The sequence below is a fragment of the Spea bombifrons genome, chromosome 2 (genome assembly GCF_027358695.1).
Source record: "Spea bombifrons isolate aSpeBom1 chromosome 2, aSpeBom1.2.pri, whole genome shotgun sequence".
Taxonomy (NCBI): domain Eukaryota; kingdom Metazoa; phylum Chordata; class Amphibia; order Anura; family Pelobatidae; genus Spea; species Spea bombifrons.
The window spans coordinates 58,549,185-58,571,866 of NC_071088.1; the positions used below are offsets into that span (position 1 = coordinate 58,549,185).

The 22,682-nt window shown below is 40.7% G+C and overlaps 1 protein-coding gene across 5 annotated transcripts in view; it reads right to left on the bottom strand.

Annotated features, from left to right (window-relative positions):
* The window catches only part of ATP2B4 (ATPase plasma membrane Ca2+ transporting 4), a 44,826-nt gene that overhangs the window by 16,576 nt on the left and 5,568 nt on the right, over window positions 1–22,682 (bottom strand). For 3 of the 5 annotated variants that reach the window (XM_053454378.1, XM_053454374.1, XM_053454376.1), the window contains exons 2-7: window positions 14,111–14,550; window positions 4,961–5,158; window positions 3,630–3,887; window positions 3,416–3,541; window positions 3,203–3,331; window positions 2,449–2,484 (exon numbers count right to left, since the gene is read on the bottom strand). In XM_053454378.1, the coding sequence (XP_053310353.1) occupies window positions 2,449–2,484; window positions 3,203–3,331; window positions 3,416–3,541; window positions 3,630–3,887; window positions 4,961–5,158; window positions 14,111–14,306 (943 nt within the window). In that variant the 5' untranslated portion in view covers window positions 14,307–14,550. The remainder of the gene's footprint in view (window positions 1–2,448; window positions 2,485–3,202; window positions 3,332–3,415; window positions 3,542–3,629; window positions 3,888–4,960; window positions 5,159–14,110; window positions 14,551–22,682) is intronic. The other 2 variants (XM_053454375.1, XM_053454377.1) reach the window with 1 other exon arrangement.

Here is a 22,682-nt window from a genome sequence, read left to right on the forward strand (position 1 = left end):
AATTGGTGCTGCACTGCAGATCAAAGGTTTGTTTGTTTTTGTGTTATTTAAACAGGGATCAGGTTAATGTTTATTTAACCCGCATCCTGCTGCCTAGAAACATCCTGCAATAATGTTAACTGTTGCAGCACCAGAATTATTTATACATGTGTACAAGAAACTCTCAAGCATAACGCACGCTTGTTTGTAAGATCAAACTAAATTGAACCCTGGTTTAATTATAATATAATACACCGCTACCTTTCAAGAGTCCTAAAGATAGAAAATGGTATAATGTTCAATTTAACAGAAATTACTTAAAGGGAGACTAATGGCTGTTTTGCAAGTATCATCGTTGCTCAACTAAATGGGCTCTTACACACAAACAGGGTGTCCAGCCTTTAGGCTTGTACAGCCGGCAATTACTTTCAAGGGTTCCATGTATAAAGTGGATTTAGAGACAAAAGGGGATCATTGTTGACCTTATTTGCATGCGCCTACCCAGAATCCCTTGTGGTTGTGGCAGCACCATGAGATTTCTTAGGGAAAAACCAAGCATTCTGGCTTGTCTGGTGTCTGTAGGTGAGTGTTTAATAATGCTTCTACTATCCCCTTAATTTTAAGTGGAAGGGTTTTCCATCACCTTTACCCACCATATGTAACAGCCTTTAGGCACAAACTATATTTCCGGTGTCCTCCTCCGGCAAGCACTTGCTAGCACTTGAAAGATCCTCATGGTGGCAGCCCATACAAGCTCAGCTACCTAGGCATGCAATGTAGGGTCAGTGCTGCTTTTTAGGTCACACAAGGCAATCACAAAAAAATTGCCACAGTTCAGCAGCTGCTTTAAAAATGAATCAGTCAAACTAATTCAACGTATTAAACTAAACAGTAATTTGTTTCCATTCATTTTTTTTAATGAAGGGGGTGAACTAACTGCTTCCCTGCCTGAAAGCAGCTTTTATTAGATTTACACAAATAGTCATGTTGCCAAGTGTGGTCGCATTGGTAGGGTCAGCCCTAGCCACATTCCCAACCAATGTGAACACCTTCTACCATTTTGGTGAAAGCACGTAAAGAACGCCTGTTCCATGACAAGCCGAGTCATGTGTGTTAAAAAAAGAGTAATAACAAAACCATCATATAACAAGTGAAAATACTTACAACCAAGTATTGTGGATTGCAAAATGTAGTTTTAGGTAAAGTAGCAGATCCACATTAACAGAGGAGAAACAGAGCTTCCCCAATAACACATCCCAGAAAACAAAAAGTGTTTTCTGAAACGCGATGAAGCGCAATACAATAAATCGATTATCATTCTAAAGAAAAGCATGGACCCTACAGCACATAAGCAAAGATGATAAGTGAAATGGTGGCTCCTGTGAACAGATCAATCACTAGCATTTTGACAAAAAAGGAACTTGTTGAGAGCTTTTCAGATCTTGCACACGCAGATAGGTAACAGAGGAATACATATAAGTATACAATGAAAGCAGAAAGTACAGTTATGATAGGAGAGTCGCTGCTGTGCTAGGTGAAACCCTGGTAGCAAAATACACCCAAAGTGAAAGGCCAAAAACATGTAAAAGCACACACAGGACACAAACAAAATGTAATAACACATCCAACATCACATAAAAGTGGACATATTTAGTGCCCAATGAACGATAAATTATGAGCACCACATAAACAAAGTGCTAAGTCCAACACCTGTGCATGAAAGAGTGTAAGGGTCAAGGCAGAGAAGAAAAAGTTCTGGCTCCTGAGAAGCAGGGATTTAACATCCCACACGTAGGTTCTAATAAAAGGTGCTGTGTCACATAAACAAAACATTAATTGAGCTCTGGGGGCTATTAAGCAAATAAATCTTCGCAAAACTGATGTAATACATTAAAATCAGCACATTCTTTTTAAGCTTTTCTCAGTTTCCATAGCAACAACCTATCAGTGCACACTTTTGCGTCACATAACAAGTGTTCCGAGCAAAAATGATAAACGAGGGAACATTTTAATTAATTCAAAAAATTTGGTTTAGACAGTCAACCACAATAGGAAGGATGTTTCTAATTGGTCCATGCAGTCAACAGAAGTGTTTAGATGGAACAGCACCTTTGAAAAGGAAACCAAAAAAACAAAAACTATATTCCTCAACTTTAGAAATGGAGGTTGCTGATTGGCCCTTTTATTTTAATGCGGTTTTTGTACACTGTATGATCCAGTGTTCCCAGTCATATAGTGTGAATTACATAATTTGATCATTTTATATTTGCAAGTGAAGAATTCAAAGGTCCCACGCTATTGAGATTTATTTCTTGTTCAGGGATGAAGCAGAGACCATAAAAAGACCTGAGCACCAGAGTTAAGTTGCGCAGATGAAAGGGGAAGAACCAGTTGCCCACACAAGACTTATCTGTGAGATTAGGTCAGTTCCCTCAGTGAGATGGGAAGAGTTATTGAGAAGCTGTTTACCTTTGTTGCGATTTTCTGTAGGTCCTGGTTTTTTACCTGTTTGGACAAAGAAAGAAACAAAAAAGGAAGAAAAAAAGGAGGAGGGTTTCTGGTCACTTTGACTTCATGAAGTAAAGAGAGGTGGAAATCCCCCCACTAAGACGGAAGTGATGAAAGGGTGCCCCCTCACTCCAGAAATATCCCATGAACTGGGAGAAAAGTGTGATACAAGGATGAGACAGAGAAATCTAGGGATTTTTAGATCTAGGAATAGGAACAACAAAGAAAGATAGTAAAATGGAAGATCACAGGAAGGCACTAAGCAGCAATGAAAGAAGCAGAGATATTTGAAACAATAATGGGGAAAAGAGACAGACCAAGAAGAAGAAACATGTAAAAGAGACAGAAAATAAAGATGGAAAACAGTCAGAGGGAATCAGAGGGAATTCAATGACCCGAAAGAAAAACAGAATCACCAAAAAGTTTGCTTAAAAAAGAAAGGGTCAGGTTTGTAAGATAGCAGGATGAGTATTATCAATAACTGACAGCAGAGTAAGTACACATGTGAGCACTGAGTACACAACAATGGCAAAACTACCAAAAACCTTTGGTTCAACAAGTTCCAAAAAAAAAAAAAAGTCCACCATATCTCTTATTTAAGTAGCAGGTACATCTCCGAGCTACTTCACAAGTCCTGCATATAAGTTATTGCACACGTCTCCAGTGAGTTAATAGTGCTGAGAGCTACAATTTATCTAATATGAATTGATGTTACCTTTCTTTGATTTCTTATCTTCCTCAGCACCCTCATTTGCCCCCAGGAGGGTGAATATGATGCCTGTCTGAGAGTTGACACCAACGGCAGAGACCACCATGCGCCCAGACCCCTCCATCACATGGGTACCTGCAGGAAAACAGAGAGCAATGTGGTCTTGTTTGGCCTCAGTGGTGATGGCATAACATAATCCTAATGAGGAACCAGTTTTACCCGACAGCAGCATGGGATCCTTCTCAAGAGATTTTTTCACCTGGTCGCTCTCCCCAGTAAGTGAGCTTTCATCAATTTTCAGGTCATTACCCTGGATCAAGATGCCATCAGCGGGCAAGAGGTCACCTGATGGGGGAAATATATGAGTAGTGGTACCTGTCCAAAACATGCTAGAAAACGAAGTGGATCTTTACACATTTCATCTCTGACGTACCATACTTGATTTGTGCAATATCACCCACAACAAGTTCTGCCACCGGAATCTGTATAACTTGGCTCTTGCGGATAACTGTAAATTTCTGCTCTTGCTCAATCCGACTTTGCAAGCCACGAAATTGTTTCTCTTTGCTCCAGTCATTAAATGCTGTCACCAGGACCACAATGATGACTGAGAAAAGAATGGCAGCCCCTTCGATCCAGCCAGCCTGAGCTTCACCCTCATCTTCCACTCCTGCAGAAACCTCACCACACTCTGGAATAGGAGATCTCAACATTTTAGATGCAGGCTTTACACAAAGGAGCAGCAAAACAATGAATAAAAGTAAAGAAGGTGGACACAGTTATGACCATGGTTAAGGAATGAAGTTTCTGCTATAGAGACCAACTTACACTTTAGAAAGTACATATTAGAGCAATCAAGCCATATGGTTTGCAATGTGCAAAACCCAAGTCCTCAACGTATTAGCTCATTGTTTATCATTGCGCTTGGTTAAGAAAAAACTGAATTGGACAATTTCAGTGCGCCATTCACACAGTATTCACAATTGGAGAAATACACTCAATGAGGTGATGTATTGTAACCCCTTAAAGACTGGTGATGTAGGGGATACCTCATGAAAAACGGGTCCTTGAGGACCAAGAATGTATACCCTAAGTCATGGGGTTTGGCAAATCACAGCCAGGTCTACCCTCTGACAGCTGGGGCCAAACATTTTGTACAATTACATTCTACAGGGATTTAAATGTCCGAACAAAAGCCTCTTGATGGCTGTAAAGGAAAACACCACAGGAGAAACCCTCTACTGCACAGGGGAACCCTCTGATTGCTGTGTTGGGGGTCCAGCGACGTCCACTGTGCTAATAGAGATCCCTGGGATCATAAAAAGACCCCAAGGTGGTCTACACATTATGAACTACTCTCTAATGTAGGGTAGTATCCAATACAATTTAATTAATAGCTGTATACACAAATACAAATATACAATTTGTAAAACTGTTCTTTTTTTTATTATACAAAATAATGTATAACATTTACAAAAATGGCTTCAAAGGAAAGCCCTACTTGTGCTGAAAAAAACAATATATAATTTGCATGGGTACATTAAGCAAGAGGGACATTACGAGAGACAGTAAAAACATGAAATTGCTGCAGCCCTGTAGTGTAAAAAGCTCTGTTCCTTAAGGGGTTAAAATAGCACACACACACACACACACACACATTATATATTATATAGATATAGACACACACACAGTTTTGGAACAGGTCTAATGATTGTGGTTCTGCAAAGGTTGAAGTATTTTTTTTTGTAGAGCTGCTTCACTTACGTTCATTGTCACTCCCCTGTGGGTGGTAGAAGGACAGACCCAGCGATATTATGGCTGCGATTTCCAGGATGATTAAGGTGACGTCTTGCAGTGCCTCCCACACAAGCTGCAAAAAGGTTTTGGCTTTTTTGGGAGGGATGAAGTTTTTACCGTAAATTTGTCTTCGCTTTTCCAGGTCTGACGGATTCCCTGACAATCCTGTGCGGGACACAAATAAAACCGTAATTAAATGAAAAGAAAAATCCCTAAATACGGGCGAGATTAAGAAACCACCCCCTGCCCCCCCCAAAAAAAACAGCCTGCTGTTTGGCGATGTCCCTATGCAGTGGAGAATGCCTCGGAAATCGCAGTGTTGGAACGTATTCCAATGGAAGTGATACAGGCTGCTCCGTGTATGGTATGCAACAGGCTAAGAGATACCGCATAGACAGGGAAATGACATGTTATAGAGTTACCAATATGACTGCAGATAACATACAAGCCATTTTATATTACATAAGATTTGTTTTCAGTAACTAGCTGCCAGATAAGCAATTGACCAGCATTTGGCACTAAAACTACATTTTGAGCTGTCCCTTTGATTACATAAGACCAGGTGAACGCAAACATGTTACTGCAACAGCAAGAGATGAACAGATATGGGAAAGGCTGAACTTGATGGACGCATGTCTTTTTTCACAAATACCCCAACGCATTTTGTTTTACATTTTGTAATACATTCTTGCTAATCTTCATCTCGCAGTCACATGGCCGTCTTTGCTTGCTGTTCACATAAACTGTAAAAATGCATTATGTTAGCTCCTAGACACTAACCACAGAGAAGCGGTTCATGGCTTCTTGGACACATACGGATCACAGCCCTGGATGGCACAACCTCCGGGGCCGCTTAAAAATAGGAATCCTTAGAGACCGCTGGAATGTCCTATGGCTCGGACACATTTAGCGGCATAACCCAAGTCAGAATATGTGCTTGCATGGGCATTGGGTGCAATGGGTTTATGTAATTTATGTCTATTAGCATTCAGTGACCCAACCATTAACTAGTATACTTTAAACAAAACTAACATGAACCAGATAAGAACTGAGTGAGGAGAGAGGCAAATGCCAGAAGGCAGTGGGATACAGTTAATGGATTCCAGACACATGGTACTGATTAATGCCTGAAAGAAATGAAGAACAATTCCATATAAAAAAAAAATGAACACAAGAGAAAAGAAAGCAAATTCCTTCCTAGGCCTAAGCCAAAAATTCTAAGTAAGGAAGGAAGAACAATGGGATAATGACAAAAGAAAAAATAAGATTGTTTCACAACGATGAGTTTTAGAACGTTGGCAAACAGAATCATTATGCAGATTGCATGTTTTCTAATTTTAAATATATCACTGGGGTGCAACGGAGACGATTTGACAAGCCAAATGTATTCAGAATGCATAGTTAAGTAGGCAAATTTATCTTAACACTTTAGTAAATAAACTCCGCTTTAAAGTACTTTAATATGGTTTTTATTTCCAAGAGGCTGCTTTGGACAACACATATAGATACTGCTCTCAGCTTCTGTTTCGTGTAGTTCTTACTCTATACTAAAACTATAGCAAATACAGCATGGGCTGTGTGTAAAAGATTGAAATCTAGAAATGACTTCCTCCAAGTTATTGTGAAGTTATGAAATAACAAACCTTTTCAAAACCCTTTGTGACCATAGGAGGTACACCAACCAATGGGACTTAGTATGCCCTACAGAAAACACGACGATGCATCCCTTTAGGAATCAACTGGAGGCTTTGTGAATCACACATTCATGTGACAAACTAACAGAACAAAAAAAACGTTTCCACGCGGCAGAAGAAACAATTCTTGCGTCCAATCCTGAGAGCATGGTATGTTTTAATGATGCCTTGAAGATCCCAGATATTGATAATGTTCTCCACCTAGCTGATAAAAGTTTTCCAAACCTCTGCAACAAAAGTCTGGAAATGATGTTGGGCATGTTCTGATTACAACTTTCTTAACTCATTAAAACCTAAGCACACAATCTGGAGAGGCATCTGAACAGATTTTGGTGGATAACCCTAAGCAAAATAAAGGTGTTTGTTAAAAAAATGGCACCAAAAATCTAATGTTTCAGCTAACATTGGCAGAGATTGGTAGCAAAATGAATGTGTGATGTACCAATGTCATTTTGGGGGGTTATTTACTGGCTCTTGGAGAGCTGTCACTCATAGCATAATGACGGCACATTCCCAATAAGCTTCTGCTTCAGGAAAACCTCCCTGGCCCTGTATAATGCATAGTTAAATCAGGGAGACTTCGTCTCCTCAGCTATTAAACCAGCTAAGCCATTCTTGCTGGAAACACACATCCATGGTGGTCCTTCATAACAAATAGCAAAGAGAGGGTGTTGAAACCACATACCAGTATCTCATGCACACTCGCTCCGAACTCTCCCTTTGGTGAATAAACCCCTTTGGACACTATTAAAACTCATCATACTAAATACAAAAAGACTTACAGCCTTGAACCAGCAATGTGCCATTTGTAATATTTGTTATATTTTTTGCACTATATGCACATGGTATGATAAGAAGGCATTTTCTGTCCTAGAAAAAAACAGCCTCAGATAAAAAAAAAAAAAAAGATAAAACTGGAAGCCTATTCACAGTTAGTTCAGGAAGGGCTGTCAACATAATATTGGTAAATAGATTTAAAACAGCCAAAGCTCTTATACCTGGGGGGGGGGGGGTCCCTGTTAAAACATACTACACAATAAATGCCTAAAATCCTGAAGGATAAAAAAAAAAAACTTGTACTTTGGTATCCTATCAGCAGGTGTGAAAATCAGTTCCAAAAAGACAAATTTCACACACGTGAATTAGCGACCACGTTCCCAACGGAAAGTTAATCAGAACCCTTTACCCGACTTACTTATCAATTAAAAAGAAATGGGAAGTTTACCGGTTTTTTTGGGGGGGGGGTTAACACTGTTTTCCCTGACAGCGGAAATCCTGCCTTTGTTTTGAGATCTCTTTCTTACGAGACAGATATTGCATATTTACCAAACAACACAGTATATATCATATTAAAATAGGCACATTTGCTGGCAGATATACAAGTAATTTAAATACTACAGTTTTGCCCACTCAACATCAATCTGACCTAATTGATAGATTAATTACTCTCCCATGGAGCAGTTTATTTGCAATTAGGGCCCGGCTGATGGCATTAGAGGACAGGAGCTATTAAACAAAATCATTTACCTTGATTTACCATTGTGTTTAAATTGCTTCTCATACAATCCACGTTTCTTTGTCTAGGCTCATGGAAGATCTAAACGGACTCCTGCGCTTTCTAGAATTTGACATAACGTTCTTGTGGAATTGTGTGTACCGTATTTGCTAGATTATAAAATGAGGTTTTTTCCAGAGCAAATGCTCTGAAAAATACCCCTCATCTTACAATCGAGGTCATCTTTTAATCAGACCTCAAATAGAGGTCTGACTATGAGACTAAGATCCAGATCCCCCGCAGCACTGCAAGGGTCCTGGATCCTCCTGTCTGGCAACCTCAGCACTTACTTACCCCGGCACTTCCACCAGGCGTCTATCAGCGAGCGCCAGAAGCAGCGGAGGTTGCATCCGTGCGTACCTTCTCACTGCCGGGATAGCAGAGCCGGTTGGGGTGGTTGCTCCAGAAACAAAACGGGGACCCCGGCGGCACTGTCCCATCCCAAAGCGGATCCGGTAGACTCACCTCTTCAATTTTCTGGAAGAGGCGGGGCCTAGCCGGTCACACAGCGTCATTCCGTAATCCCGTGGGAGCTGCAGTAAGTGAAGTGCCTTAGTTGCTTGAGTGTGTGTCTTGGTTTGGAAGTGTGTCTGAGTGGGTATATTAGTGTCTGGGTATGTAAGTGTCAGAGTGGGTATGTTAATGTCTGGGTAGATAAGTGGGTATATTAGTGTATGGGTGTGTAAGTGCCCCCCAGAGTAACATATAAGGGTATAAGGCATATCATGGGGCAGAGTGGCATATAGGAGGGTATAAGGCATATCAGGAAGGCAGAGTGGCATAAAGGGGGTTAAAAGGCATATCAGGGAGGCATAGTGGCATATAGGGGGTATAAGGCATTTCTGGGGGCAGAGTGGCATTTAGGAGGGTATAAGGCATGTCAGGGTGGCATAAAGGGGGTGAAAAGGCATATCAGGGATGCAGAGTGGCATATAGGGGGTATATAAGGCATTTCTGGGGGCAGAGTGGCAAGCCTGGGGGCAGATGTGCGTAACTGGGGGAAGGTTGGCAAATAAAAGGAAATTAAAACAAAAAAAAAAATAGTTTACATGTATTAACATTTACTAGTAAAACTTTTCTCCTAAAGGGTCGTCTTATAATCAGGCTCTTTTTTTTCCCTAAATATTCAGATTTTAGGGGGTCCTCTTATATCAAGCAAATACGGTAATTTCAACAGCAACAGAATGTAGTTAAAATACAGAAGGCTGTCAGATACACGTGTGAACATGTTCATATCAATACTACAGGCCATTTGGCATTGGATCGATTTCACAGGGCTACACGCAGGAGACTCTCAAAAACGTGAAATACCATCCAAATGCATTAGATCGATCATAGCCGTATCCGTTAATCCTCGCTCTTGCATCGCTTACTCAGCTGTTCTGAGCGGTGCGAGCCAAGGGTGCCCACGATCTACTTTATTATACACAACGGCCACGGAACGGAAGCACACAGCTGCCCCGCGCCAAGTCTTTGAGTGTCGCAAACAGGCCAGGAATTCAGTGTATCCTCGTCTGGTAACCAGTAGCTTCATTTTTAATTGAGATGCCTGGGCTCATGCTTGGACATCCAAAAACAGTGGCACATTTGTGGCCCTCGAGGACTAAAGTTGTGCAACCCTGCATTAGGAGAAGCAATCAGAACTCAGACACAAAAGGATTTCATACTACCATGTTTCAAACTAAACTAGCAGTGTTCGCTTAGGACATATTACTAGCAACCAAGCAGGCTGGGATTACCATTCAGTCACCATACGTCGTAAACAAAGTAAATAACCCAAAGTAAACCGGTAAATCTATGATATCTTTCCCTGGTGATGAAGCTTCTTAAGTCAAAGCACTGCTGTTGCTGTGTAATCATTTGGAAATATATTGGTTGGAAAGAATCCTTTCTGGACCTGAGAACAATTCAAAATCATTGCCACAAAGAAAAAAAAAGAGACTCAATGAGCCATCAACACATTTACATTGAAAACAAATGATCAAGAATCAAATCTTTGACTCTATATGCAAAATATAGCATAGGTCAGGGCTTGACAAATTTGTTTTGAATCTAGAAGCCAGCTAAAAAAAGTTAGGAGCCAGGATTTTTTTTGTAAACTAACAAAGTTTTATTTTCAACGACAAAAATTAATGGATGTCCCAAGGGAATCCCCACCCCCTCTCCCTTAAATATAGGTCCTCTTTCCTCAAACCCCTATTTTTTATTTATTTAATATTTACATTTTTGTTTTCTCCCCCCCACTCTCCTCCGACGCGACGATCCTCTCCCCGTCATGAGGAAGTCGTCTGTGAGTCCGCCCCTCGAGCGTCATGTCTTGAAAGGGGCGGGACAAAGAGCCTCACTCAGGCACTGCCACTCAGCAGCACGGTGTGTGGAAGCCGTCCGCCTAACGCCATGGCGCCTGGGACTTGTTGTGCCCTGGCATAGGTCTTCCGCAAAGCACATTCCAATGCAAAGCAGCAATGTCATAATCACACTATATACCCAACACACATTAAAGAGAAACCTAAAGCACTAGAGTTTACTAAAAACGTATATACTGTTAGGACATAAAAACATTCCCACTAGAATATTAATATTTATTGTTCTATAGAGTGCCATCAGATTGCGCAGCGAGTCTGCTCAACAAGAATTTTCTTTCATCGTTTGTCCCATTTCACGTTGTGCTACAGCTCTGGACTATCTTTTCATACACTAATACATAATGAAAAAAGTGTATGTTTTGTGCCGCTACATTTGGGTATCAACAAACTCCCATTCATGCTGGAAAGGGGTCCAGAAAGAGGGAAACCCTGTATACAGCAGCCCTCTACTTGTTTTCATTCCCAGTTTCAGCCAGTCCTTCACAAAGGTACAGTTATGTCTGCAAATTGAACGCATTATAGGCAAGGACGGCTGTCCAGCCAAGCCGAAAGCTTGAAAACAGCAGAGTGAAGGGGCCTTGAATATGAATCATTGTTCCACCTTGTTGGGTTTTGGGTTTCTTTCTGTAAATGCCTATAAAGATTTATTAGTGTGCACGGGGGAATCAATAGTCCTCCCTCTCCCCATCCGCCATGAATAACTGTTGCAGAAGGCGCACCTGTCCGTATGACAAACGGGGAAACGTTGATCTGAGTGTTTGTGGAGCTGCCCACATGTTCACGGAGAAAAAGAAAATCCAAGGCCTCTGTGGCACTCTGCAAAAGCTACTGCACAACAGTAAGCTTAGAAATAGAGAGTGTAATATATAATAAAAATGAAGCACAGGGGTATATCTACGGTTCTCTGCTTGTTAAATATGAAACAATTGAAATGAGCAATTCCTTGGTTGCCACGGTGATTGCACTAGAATTTATATTTACACATAACCACCGTGCATTTGGCAAAAAACAAAGCTGGGTTTCTGCGTAATGAGCAGCTACCTAAGCACTGGTTGCGGTTTCTCAACACGATACAAATAGACATCAGTGGGAACGCTTAGAAAGCAATTATTTTTAGAATGGTTGCTTAAAATCGGTTTAGGAACTCTATATATTCTGGTTAAAAATGTTCTTCCAAAATGTTATATATTTTGGTAATAAAAATAGTTAACACACACATTGGTTTGTAAAAATCGAATACACAGTGTAACGATAATCGTACATACAGAATGAAATCATTGTGTATACGCTTATACACAGTTACAGTAGATTTCTATTTATTTTATTTCACATCTAATCAATCTGAATGTAAAAAAAATATCAGATATGTATTAGAAAAATCTACTGTGTATAAGTGTATATACCGGGATTTTATTCTTTATTATTCTCGTTACACTGTGCATTTGTAAACAGATCTGTTTTTAACTATTTGTTATAAAAAATATATATATTTATTACATTTTTTTTTTTTATTATTAACAGGAATATTTAGAGTTCCTGCCATTTTTAAGCCATCATTCTAAAGACAATAGCACACTTAAGAGGATTACTTGTCTTGTGCCAGATTTCAACACAGCAATTGGGGGCAGTCGGATCTGCACATGCTCCAAAATTGTCAGTCAGCGCTGCTGTTCTCTTATCGTTGCAGATGGGGAGCGCGGCAGAGTAGCTGTGAAGACTGTGTGTGTTATTGGGGTTGAAGACCCAAGAGGGATTTCCAACACTTTTTCCTGCAAATCGCCGCCTGCCACAGGCTCTCCCAAAGGGCCGCACAATCCTTTCTGTCATAAACAGAAGCAGGATGACCTACAGCTGATGACCTCCATTCAATCCAACGTTTTCCCTTCAGACATTGTGGAACTCTTTTCCTAACGGAAGAAGCAGATGGCAGAAAATGGTGCAGCTAGCGTGGAAACATATATAGGAAAGAAAACTCTGGGAGAATACCTTTAATAACCTGCCCAGCAGTATATAAGTTGTTTTAATATTTTTTTTAAAATGGAGAAAGTTCTAAAGATCAAGTATACATCTGAAGCAAAATGCCATATAGACTCATGGTATATATATCGGATCTCACGAGGGAGGTCGGCACATACATGTTTCCTACAGAGATCTGATCAGACACTAAGCCTCCAAACCCACTCTATATTACATCCAATGTAGTATGATTTTCCCTGACAGTTGCCTGCCAAATGCCACAATCGACTTGGCCAAACTAGGTGTAGGTCATGGTGAACAACAAACTAATCCATTCCAGAATTCTGCTCTCCAGAGGCCAGATACAACGATGGGCACAGATATATAGACTCCCGCTAACATATTTGCTATTTGGCTTTTCTTCAAGTAACAAAAAGCACATATTCTCCAACATACTATAATTACCAAATTAAATGTTTTGGATTTTGGAAAAGTTAAACTTAAGGTAGCCAAGAAAGATCCGGTTAAAATTCCTACTGCCTAATGAAGCAAACTAAGCTCCATTTTCATTTACTATTGACCTTCAGATTTGTATCTGAGGAAGCACTAAATAAACAGCAGGTCCCCCAAGGTGGGTTCCACCAATTAACCATACCAGTCTAATCCAGTGCTAATGTCCACTGTAGATTTAACATTTTCTGTGATAAATAAAAAAAGAAGAAACTTACAGTTGCAATGTTTTCATTTTAAAGTGGGTGAATGCGTTATTGCATCTTTATATTAACTTTACTAACATTACGAAGGGTTGTCTCAGTACTGTTGCAATCAACTCAGTTACTGAATTGAGCATTGTAAATGATCAGCCCGGTCCTCCCTTCAAGGGGAATCATGTCAGGGTGGCCTTCTTTATATAACGTGATAATAAGAAGGACATATTTAAACCTCCTGCAAACTCCTCCTTCCGTGAACACACCTAAAAATATTTACTTAGTGGTAACTGCAAAATACCATTGGTGTCATTCTGTTCTCCAACAGCCCTACATACAGCAGGGATCTAGAAAACAATGCCCTCGGGTCTTTCCTACGGAATGTTCAGCTGCATATGTACGTGAACATCAAGGGAGTGAATGCACAAGGGACATAGCCTTAAGCAAAACTCACTGCACGGACTTCCCTTTAGACAGTGTTCATAGGCAGATTAATAGCCTCTGATGTCATGGTGTCAGGACTTCAGAGGAAGCCTCTAATGAACACCTTAACTTTAGTAACTGTTTTTCTTAAAGTTCGCTACACTGACATCCTAATTAGTAGCCAGAGACAACGTTGCCTACAGGTCTCAGAATTATGAATTTTACAGGGGTTTGCAAAGCACTACTGTGTCTACGACAACTATTCGTAATGATATTCGTGTGATTTGAAATTTAAGGAAGGCTGTCCATACCTCCTCTAAGCTAACTGCTCAAGCCTCATTCCCCTCTCCTATGTCACATCAGGCCTGGCCTCACTCTTACTACTCTCCTACTCTTACCAGCACTGGACACATTACCTTCAACAGGGGATGTCTTGAGTTTTCGGCATATGTTGGGGACCCCACCATATGTCTCCCTTATTCGGTTCACTGCCTCCCCACTTCGCAGCTCCATGAGGTCTCGCAATTCATCCACACTGCAGCCAAAGTCCCCCTCATAGCTGCCGTCATTCACAGAGTTGGCAGGATGGTGGTCTGTGGAATTGTTTGCCATTTTGAAATAGTTTGTTTTTTTTTATCAATTAGCTGTATGTGCTTCCCTCTGTGAACTATTTTCCTTTTAAAATCCTTATTTTATTCTCGGGTAGTTCTTCCGTTTTCTTTCCTCTAGCGCCCCTACTATGCCGCACTCTTCATAGACATCGCTTGTGCGTGTGCCGGGGTCAACAGAGTAAACAGGATGTGCATGTTACCGGGAACGATCTTGGCGACACGACCATAGATATGGACAGCAGGAGCTGAGAACATAAAAAAGGGGGGGAGGGTGTCAGATTATAAATAATAAGCATTGCACATAAATAATTCACATACTAACAATACATCAAACACACACACAAACATGCGGTCACTCTGTATGTACAGTGGAGAAACAGCCATAAAATGCACAAGCAACCAGGATTCCCATATTTCGCAATACACATAAGCTCACCACGTGCATCGCACCAGTGAAAAGGGACACAAAATGCACAACTGTCTCCTGCTGGTGCTCTCACTGTAGGTAATGTAGCTGTCTTGTTGCTATGTTGTACCGCCAAGTACAACTCCACTTTTATTTCTTAAAATACCATTTCACAATCTTCACATATTTCACAATTTTAGTTCTCAGGCTTCAAAGGGCATGGCTAAAAGACATACCGGTTTAATTAAAATAATAATAATAATAATAATAATAATAAAGGCGGATCTTGTATACTTGTAAAAATAGCTGAGCCGCTGATCATCCCAACTGTGTTGACATCAGCGTACCATTAAAAAGGGATAAGCTAGTTATCATATGCACGTTAAGCAGCCGATCGGTATCAAGAATCACTAGCCCACAGAGGAGGAGGGGCATCTGCAGCCTCCACCTTAGGGAAATTTCCCCCTCGCCCCTTTTTTATTTAGATTGCATAGTCAAGAACTCAACCCTTTCAGCCCCATTAGGACGTACCTGTACGACCTTAATGCTTGTGGCGAGAAGCCCATTAGGACATACAGGTACAGGCTGGCTTTGTTGCAGATGTCCCTCCCGCTACACAGGGACCTGCAGCAGCGGCCTGTACTGTCCGTTGTCGGTATGTGGTTTCAAGTCGCAACGTGAGCTGGCGCGAGGGGTTTGGCGAGCCCTGCCTTCAGCCAAAAGTATGTAAAAAATATATTTAATATGAGATAATATGCAAAGCAGGGATGCTGCCCTCTTGAATGTAAAACATATGTCAGTGGGGTATGACTGTAACCAGGAGATAAAATGGGTCATTGTCCAGCTGTGGCACCTACAGTATAGAACAAAATTTACGCAAGAAAGCAAACATGTTTGTTTCTATTTCATTATAGGTTATCTATTATCACCAATGATTATGTATCATGTATTTCTATTGCTTTCAAATACGGAAAAGGAGAACCAAGGTTTAACAAATGTATGGTAAAAAATGAAAAACTATTTTGGTCCTTTGGTTAAGAAAATCCGGGGGACTAAGGGGTTTAATATGCATTCTTTTTAGTGGGACTGCTAGAGAGACAGTAAATGAATACCAAAGTCATAGAGATGCTAAACAAATGAACCTTTTCAAATTCCTGTTTGCTGTTGCTGTTTTGTTACTCTTTAAAATATTTATTCTCTCAAGATTTAGCAACATATGTGTAGATCTCTAAAACAAAGAATATCCATTTACTTTGCTATATGTAATACAAAAAACTGCAATTATGTAGATAATGCTACCACTCTGACCACTGCAGCTGTAACAAGTTCAGCGTCAGCAGGCAATGTAGCCATTTTGGGTTCAGTCACACAGCTGAAACACCGAAGTAACAGCCGTAACTATGTCATGAGCGACACTTGACTAACGTTGATGATGTACCCATTTGGGGGATGCCGGCCCTCCGAAACAGCCTAATGGTTAAAATTAAACACACAAACAACAGAAATCCAAAATTGTACTCTCTAATTCTAGGTCCAAGGTAGCAAAAAACAGAAAAACGTGTCAAATTTGTTTCATTGTACCGGTGGGATCACTGCAAAAGGTAAACGCCGCGTGGATTCCATTTGTTGCAAAACACCCTAAAATGTGCTTGCTAACAAATATATATATTTAAAAAAAAAAAAAAACATGCTGAAGGGAAGATGTACGTTTTTTTCGGACCACTTAAAAATGTCCTTTAATCTTTTAAAATCCACATCGGTAATGGATGTGGATGTGTATAAGCAACTGAAGCAACGTTGAAAATATCTATTCTATTATCAAAAATAAGAAAACAGTTATTAAAAAAAAGATATATTGCAAACAGAATAAATTAACACGGACTGGCAACATATCTGCTTTCAGAGGTTTTTGCCGTAGCTCATTTTACGAAACATTGTAATTAAGTTGTACAAAGTAAAGCTGCTCTATACAGGATGCACCTTCAAGAAGCAATAAGAAGCATGATAGGGAGACACACTAACTAGTAAGAAGCTTGAACACGGGAAAGCCATCATCATTTTCTCCAAGCAGGCAGCAAAGACATGCAAGATTAAAAACCAGAATGGGGCTCCCTCCAGGGCTTAACGAGCAGAAGACAAAATGTCAGCACGGGGCTGTAATCACCAATAACGCTATAATAACCTAATCTGAGATTAAGTCCAGCCGCACAAAACAGCAGAGGGGCGCATGCACAAGTACGCGTATATTTGATTATCTTGCAAGAAGTAAGGGAATGAAGGGAGAGGGAAGGGAATGAGGGGAGAGGGGAGGCAGAGGAGCAGGAGCGGCTTACAGAGATCAAGACAGACTGGTAGAGAGTACTTTGTATTCTGTAGGAATAAAAAATCATACCCATAGTTACTGTGGTTTTTATACAGATCTGATAATGCCAAGTTTCCTTAAGCATTCTGAGTCACTGCTTTATGGAACTTATAATCTGTTTTTTTTTCTCTTACATACTGGAGGCACAAGATAAAATGACTTGCCTATGGTCAAGAGCGACACAGGAATTGAACCAGGCAACCTTACTTGAGACTGCTTGTCACAATCAGTCAGTGTTCAAAAAAAAAAATGGAGGAGCTGCTTCCCCTATGAAAACATTGACAAATGGGTAGTTTTCTTGAGCATGCAGTGGTAATTGTGTTCTGCCCCAAGCAAAAAACCGTCGGAGACAGAGGGGTCGGGAGTCATAATTAGGGGAGCTGGTGACTGATTAATGGTGTGTGCTGCCTTCTAGATTTTCATTAAATGGCAAATAACATCTTGTGAGGACTGAACTGGAAACTGCTGCAGATCATTAATTAATATTTGGATTGCTGAGTCAGTAATTAACAAAGAGACAGGGGGAGGTGGGAAGGGCAAACACACTGTCTGAGGTGGTGGTGGGGAGGGTCTGGCAGAAGGGCGAGAAGCATGCAACCTGTGTCTTCATGTTCTGCATAGAAGAGAACCTGTCCGCACTCTTTCATTAAACACACTGCTCTGTCAATCTACTACAGGTATGCAAAATAGGACTCAACCCCTGCTGGATTCAAGTTCTTTCTTTATTATTATTTCTAATTTGCCTGTATTGGATTAAAAAAAAAAACCCCACAAAATAATTATTTAGTTTACATTGTCAGCATATACAAATATAAAAATTCTGCAGTTGATGACCACATTTGAAAATATTTCTCTTCTTTCGACACGTCTCCATTTTGTTTTCTGGAGGCTTCTCCGATTTAGATGGTGCAGTTCTGTCCCTCCTAAGCACTCCTGGTGTTTCGATTTGGATATTATGCAGCTGGTTGCTGTCACGCTTGTATTCTACGGCCTCTTTTGAAGGTGGTAGGAGTGCAACCGGTACTTTAAATTAATTCTCCCATGTTCGGTGCATTTGGAGATTAGTCTAAATTTCTAATAGTGACCGACCCTTTGCATAATCAACGCATCTCGCTACAGCTTGCATCCTCTAACCAGCCCCACTACTGAAAAGTCAGAAGTGAGTGAATGAGTCAGTGCAGGAGAGACACTGAGACAATGGGTGTGGGTGGAGAGAGAGAAGGAAAAAAGGCAAGAGGGAGGGTGTGGGGGTGATTAATGTGGAGGGAGAGGCCTCAGCTAGCACTGCAGATAAACCTGCCCAGAATATTAAACCCTGCATGGGGAACTCCAGCTCTTGACATCACTAACATGGTCTTCTATAGTCCACGCAGGAAGGCAGCAAATAGCTCAGACTCAGGCCAAGCTGCAGATGCTTGCCATCTACCTGCAGAATACCACAATAAAAGTTTCTCACATTTGATCAGTGCAAAATGAGCAGATCATAATGGCAACACTAGAGCAATTAACTACTTGTTTGTGCGTGTGCAGGGTGTGTGGGGGAGGCACAGGGAAGGCATTGTAATGCATTGTGGCACAGATGTATTCTCTAAATTGGATGACCATTAACAGAAGGCAGATTTGCACAGAATATTCCCTTTCTGTATATCTGCTCCAGAGGGGGATAATAAAGTACTGCGCTATAAATAATTATTGTCTGCAACAAATAAAGGAGAACAGCTATAAAAGGGAACTCTCTCCCGCCTTCATTTTTCCCCAAACACCACTCTGTCTTTTCCTCTGTCATAGCACGTCTTTTTACCGATTCCCCCGATATTCAGTTTCGGCTCTCCCTTGTGTTCACTGCATCCTTCCAGAACCGCAAGAAGTACTGATCTCCTGTCTAGGGCAGGAAAGCAATATTCCACATTAACCCTTTACACCATTTTCTGCGATTTGGATCAGACTATACGATCAGACTACATTGCAAATTAAAAACGCTTTCCTGTAGTTATGTTGTTCCAAACGTGTACTAATAGAGAAACACGAAAGGTATATGCATCCCACATGCACCAACACAAGGCAGTCCCTAAATCCAGCGGTAGAACCACCGATGGGGCAGAAGGGACTAACTACTGTGGGTCAGCAAAGCTAAAGAGCTTACAAAAGCTGCTGCCAGCAGACAGTTAAATCATTTATTATTTAGTATTATATTTTATTTACATGGTTTCAACAGATTCCACAACACTGTGCTACAAATTGTCCCTACAATGCCCAGATTAAAGTAACTATTTTTCACAACTATTTGATTGAGATATATATTATATATTATGTAGCAGACATGCCAACCACATACAACAGCCGAAAAGCATTTCAATGATACAATGCATTGTGGAAAAGTGCACGCGTTATCCATAAAAACATTAAAAATAAGATTAATTAAAAAAATAAGGAGGTAAAAAATGAAACAAGAAAAAGATAAATCAAATGAGGCATCTCTGCATGTTTCGGGCAGCATTTCTACAAGATTTAATGAAATACGAGTAAAGACGACGTTTAGATGCAGTGATAACGTGATTGGTCACGGTACAATTCATACCATGCACCATTACATTTGTGCCGACAGCTGATTATTTAAGTTTGACATGGAGGAAAGCTATATATACACAATATACATTCTATTGAGGCACAAATCCTCTGACATACCGAGGAAACACTGCTGTATGAAGTACAACACTCGGCCAGCCATAGATCCACATGCACTTTTGGCGTCGTACACATTTGAGCTTGGATGCTAAGGGATGCCTAGCGTGCACATTTACAAGCACATAGGCCACTGGCATTCAAGTAGGATTTCAACATTTACATTTTAAATGAAGAATATGTACTGCAGCTCCATTCACAACAAATTGCCATGTTTTGTATATTTCTGAAGAGCAGCAATGGTTATAATAAAAGCCTGGAGATTCACGGATATTTGCTGGAATGTAAATGAATACGGGAAGCACAGATTTTATGTGATAAAAGAACAAAATGTGCGTGCTGTAAGTCAGAAGACGGCGGAGAGTGTGTGAAGTGAATACTGTACGTGATTGATCTGGGCTGTGCAATGAGTTATTTATGTATGTGGGTGTTTTAGGTGCTGCGTGGGAGGCTTGATGTGCGAGTGAGAGGAGGATTTCGAACGTAAGTGGAGGAGGTAACACGCCTAACTTACTGTCTTGCTTAGCATACATGCATTACATGTGTCTAACATAGGGGCCAAGCTTGTGAGTGCAGCAAGACACAAGAATTCAAAACATGAAATAAGGCTCATTTTTATTGCCAAAGAACTTAATCTAAATCAATATGCCTGTGTATATTTTACTAATAAATCATGTATGTATTTGGGGACAGAAACAAAGCATTAGTGTCATAAAAAAAAACAGGGGGAAAAAACCACCAGCATGAGGAAGAAAAAATATTCGCTGCACCAAAGCAGTTTCGAAGGTGCTGTGGTTACACACATTCACGTGCACCGTGGACTCCCTGGTTAGTTTTGTCACACACAGTGACGGATATTGTATAGTACACACGTTAACGATGGAACACTGGACACACCGGAAACAAACGCAAGAAAAGGCCATGTTACAAAACCTTCGTTTAGGTCCGTGTGATAGAAGAATTGAAAACAGTAGCCCTTAAGACTAGAAAAACAGATTGGATTAAAACAGAACTACAGTTGAACATTTTCACAAATTCTGCGTGTGTATAGATCCTGGCGTGACGAAAAATATAACAAACATAATAAATAATAAGAGGAATGCCAGTCCAGACAGGGAGCCAAAAACTAGGTAGGGGAGCAGGCACGGCGCCCACGAATCAGGCATTATAGGCGCAGTAGCCTCAGGAGTAGTTCACACAGGAGCTAAGCTTATTGGTATAAAGAATTTAGGACATCAATGTTCCAGTTTGGGAAGACGCCAGAGGCGTCAGCAACACATTGCAAAGCACTCTGGGTGTGTTGGTATACACAAGTGTACAAGCTGTTCATTCTCACGAGAGCTGTAGACACTGCACAATAATTTACAAGGGAAATATAATTACACATGCACACTATAAAGATAGCCTCGATCAGTATAGCGTTCAGCCCAACTCTTTTCTTGGCGCGGACCAGACACAAAGCAGTCAATGATGTGACAAAGCTGTGCAGATTTATGGCAAGCTGGGGACTATTCTAAAGAGCAAATCAAACCCATGGTAAATGAGTATTAGCACTCCAATTAATCAAATTCCACTGTATTCCTTTTAACATTAATAGGTTCTTTAACATTGTCATAGATTAGAGGATGTCTACCTGTCACCGGCGATGATGAGCATTCAGCGGTGGGCAAAGTATTATTGTATAATTGCTCTCTGACTTGCTGTCTGTGCAATATCTTCCTTACAGCTGAATGACAAATACAACCCCACCATTATCTAGAATGTCACATTCTGTCTACTGTACACGCATACTGTATTTTAGCATGTTCATCTCCAACACGCAGTATAATCCATTATTTCCAGAAGGAAGATGATAAACGTGACACTTTGCAGTTCAATTTACGTAGAAAAAAAAACTGGCCACCCTCCACCTTGTGAACAAGCCTACATGATCTCGAAAAGTGCCCTCGTACTATATATAGCAGTGTGACTACAGGGAAGAGGGGAATCCGCCTCAACCCCTCTTGGGGAATAGGAGGAGTTAAGTGTTTGCCAGAAAAAAAAAAAAAAAAGACGGGTTGCCCTGGGCCCCTTGTCAAAAATGCATCTGATGGTATTTGGCAACATAAGGCTACTTCACAGCAGAGTAAAGGCTTCTTTTGTCTTTGCGGTTTCCCCTAATATCACAAAACATGCGTTGCCACACCCCAGTACCTATCTAATCGGTAGCTCTAAGCATGCACAATATCATATCTATATGATTAGGCACATCCTAACCGAACTCTCCTCGTCTGCCTTAACCCTCGCCATCCTCATTTATATCGTAGAGCTGTCTGATGGTAAAGCAGACTGATTCGGGAATAATATCATATTACTCCCTATACAATCTATACATTTACGGCACATACAAATGTGCAGTCTTCCCCCCCCCCCCCGTTTGGCTAAAAGGGATGGGGGGTGAATAGAGATAGGGAAAGGGAAGTAAAAAGGTAAACAATAGACCCTCTAGTTTGTAAGCTTGCAAACAGGAGCCTCTTTACCTAATGCATCAGTTTGTCAGTTCTAGTTTTGTCATACCTTTGAACGTACGCACTGTAATAAGCGCTATATAAAAAAGGTTAATAAACCTAGAATTATATTTTAAAAAAACAGCTAAAAAATATATACGTGAACAGTGGAAAGAGATCAAAGTAGGAGCAGACTTCTTAGTAACTTGGACAAATATGAAAGACAACGAAGGGGGGGGGCATAAGAACAGATGAGCTCTAAATTATACACACCCTGCTCCCTCCAACCGCCTACGCTTTCACCACACCCTTCGTGTTGCAGCGTAAGAGTTAAAAACCAAACCACAGTCTGGAAAACATAAAGCAGAACTCCCAGCAAGCTTTGCTCCTGAGAATGAGGGGGCCGTGTTCCATTTAAAAACTGTTCCATGCTGTAAGCAG